Below are 1,051 nucleotides of genomic sequence, written 5' to 3'. Positions count from 1 at the left end.
ATCAAGCGGAGTGGCGCGTGAAGAATCTACGGACACCTTTTGACGACACCCGAGCTGTCACCAAGGTAAAACACCAAATTGCTACCAAAACGTTACTATCTTTTACCAAAATAGGAACTCTTTATTTGTTGTGTAGTCTCATTACAAGGGCTACGTCGAGACCCTCACTCTTGGAACTATGCGTGTACCTGGTGATGTGCTGGAAGGGCACAAGATTTTTTACTTCAGAGATGAGTTGTGGCTGCACACCACCTCTGTTCAGGTGTCTTTGTTGACACTTCGAGACGAATATCCTGCCATTGGTATTATCAGCCCCTCTTTCCACGAGTTTTATGTACTGGAGCAAAACCGACGCGTCGCAGCTGATCTCCGGGCAGAAAACCGTGAGTATACACGGGTCATTGGAGTCATGAATGTCGGTTTACACTGAGTGGCCTTCTACGTTGACAAAAACGAAATGTTTTGTAAGACATTTGGTTCTCTTCAATCAAGCATCAATTACATGACACTGGGGGAAGTGTGTGATATGTGGTCGCACCTATCCTAGGTTTGGATCATGACGTTTCGTTTGAGAAAGTCGAGGTGCGTAAACAACGAGATGCAACGTCTTGTGGAGTGTGGTGCCTAGCTATATTGGAGATGCTGATTACAAATGCGACTTGGGGCGACTGCCTTTATCAGTTACAACCATATCTACGAATGCGGTATCTATATAAGGCTATCGCTGTTGTGGAGAAAGCAGCAGTTTGTCGAGGAGTAGCTGATCTGCACTAGCTGCTTCAGTAGCTTCAATACATGCTACATTTTTAATCAAGACTAGTTTTGATATTCAGCCAGATTTTGGTTAAGTGTAGCAAATTTTGGTGCTTCAAATAGATTACCCGAGTTACACAAAAAATAAATTGTTTGTTGAGCAGTAAAAGCTTAAGTCCCAAAATCCTAAAAAAAAAAAAAAATGAATTGTCGCTAAATGCTTTCGCTGAGTGGTGTGTTTTGCAAACACTAGCCGAAGATATTATAAATTTACCATACGTGATGGGTAAGACCTTCA

The 1,051-nt window shown here is 42.4% G+C and overlaps 1 protein-coding gene across 1 annotated transcript; it reads left to right on the top strand.

The window, feature by feature from the left end:
- Positions 1–178: 178 nt before the first annotated feature.
- On the top strand, positions 179–430 carry PPTG_22779 (hypothetical protein; the record flags this gene model as incomplete). Its single annotated transcript, XM_008906234.1, has 1 exon — positions 179–430. One exon carries the CDS (start codon positions 179–181, stop codon positions 428–430), a length of 252 nt encoding a protein of 83 aa, XP_008904482.1.
- Between the last annotated feature and the right edge of the window lie 621 nt (positions 431–1,051).

Source organism: Phytophthora parasitica (assembly GCF_000247585.1).
Source record: "Phytophthora parasitica INRA-310 unplaced genomic scaffold supercont2.23, whole genome shotgun sequence".
Taxonomy (NCBI): Eukaryota; Oomycota; class Peronosporomycetes; order Peronosporales; family Peronosporaceae; genus Phytophthora; species Phytophthora nicotianae.
The sequence above is the reverse complement of the archived record's forward strand: the minus strand, read 5'-3'. Positions and strand labels throughout refer to the sequence as shown.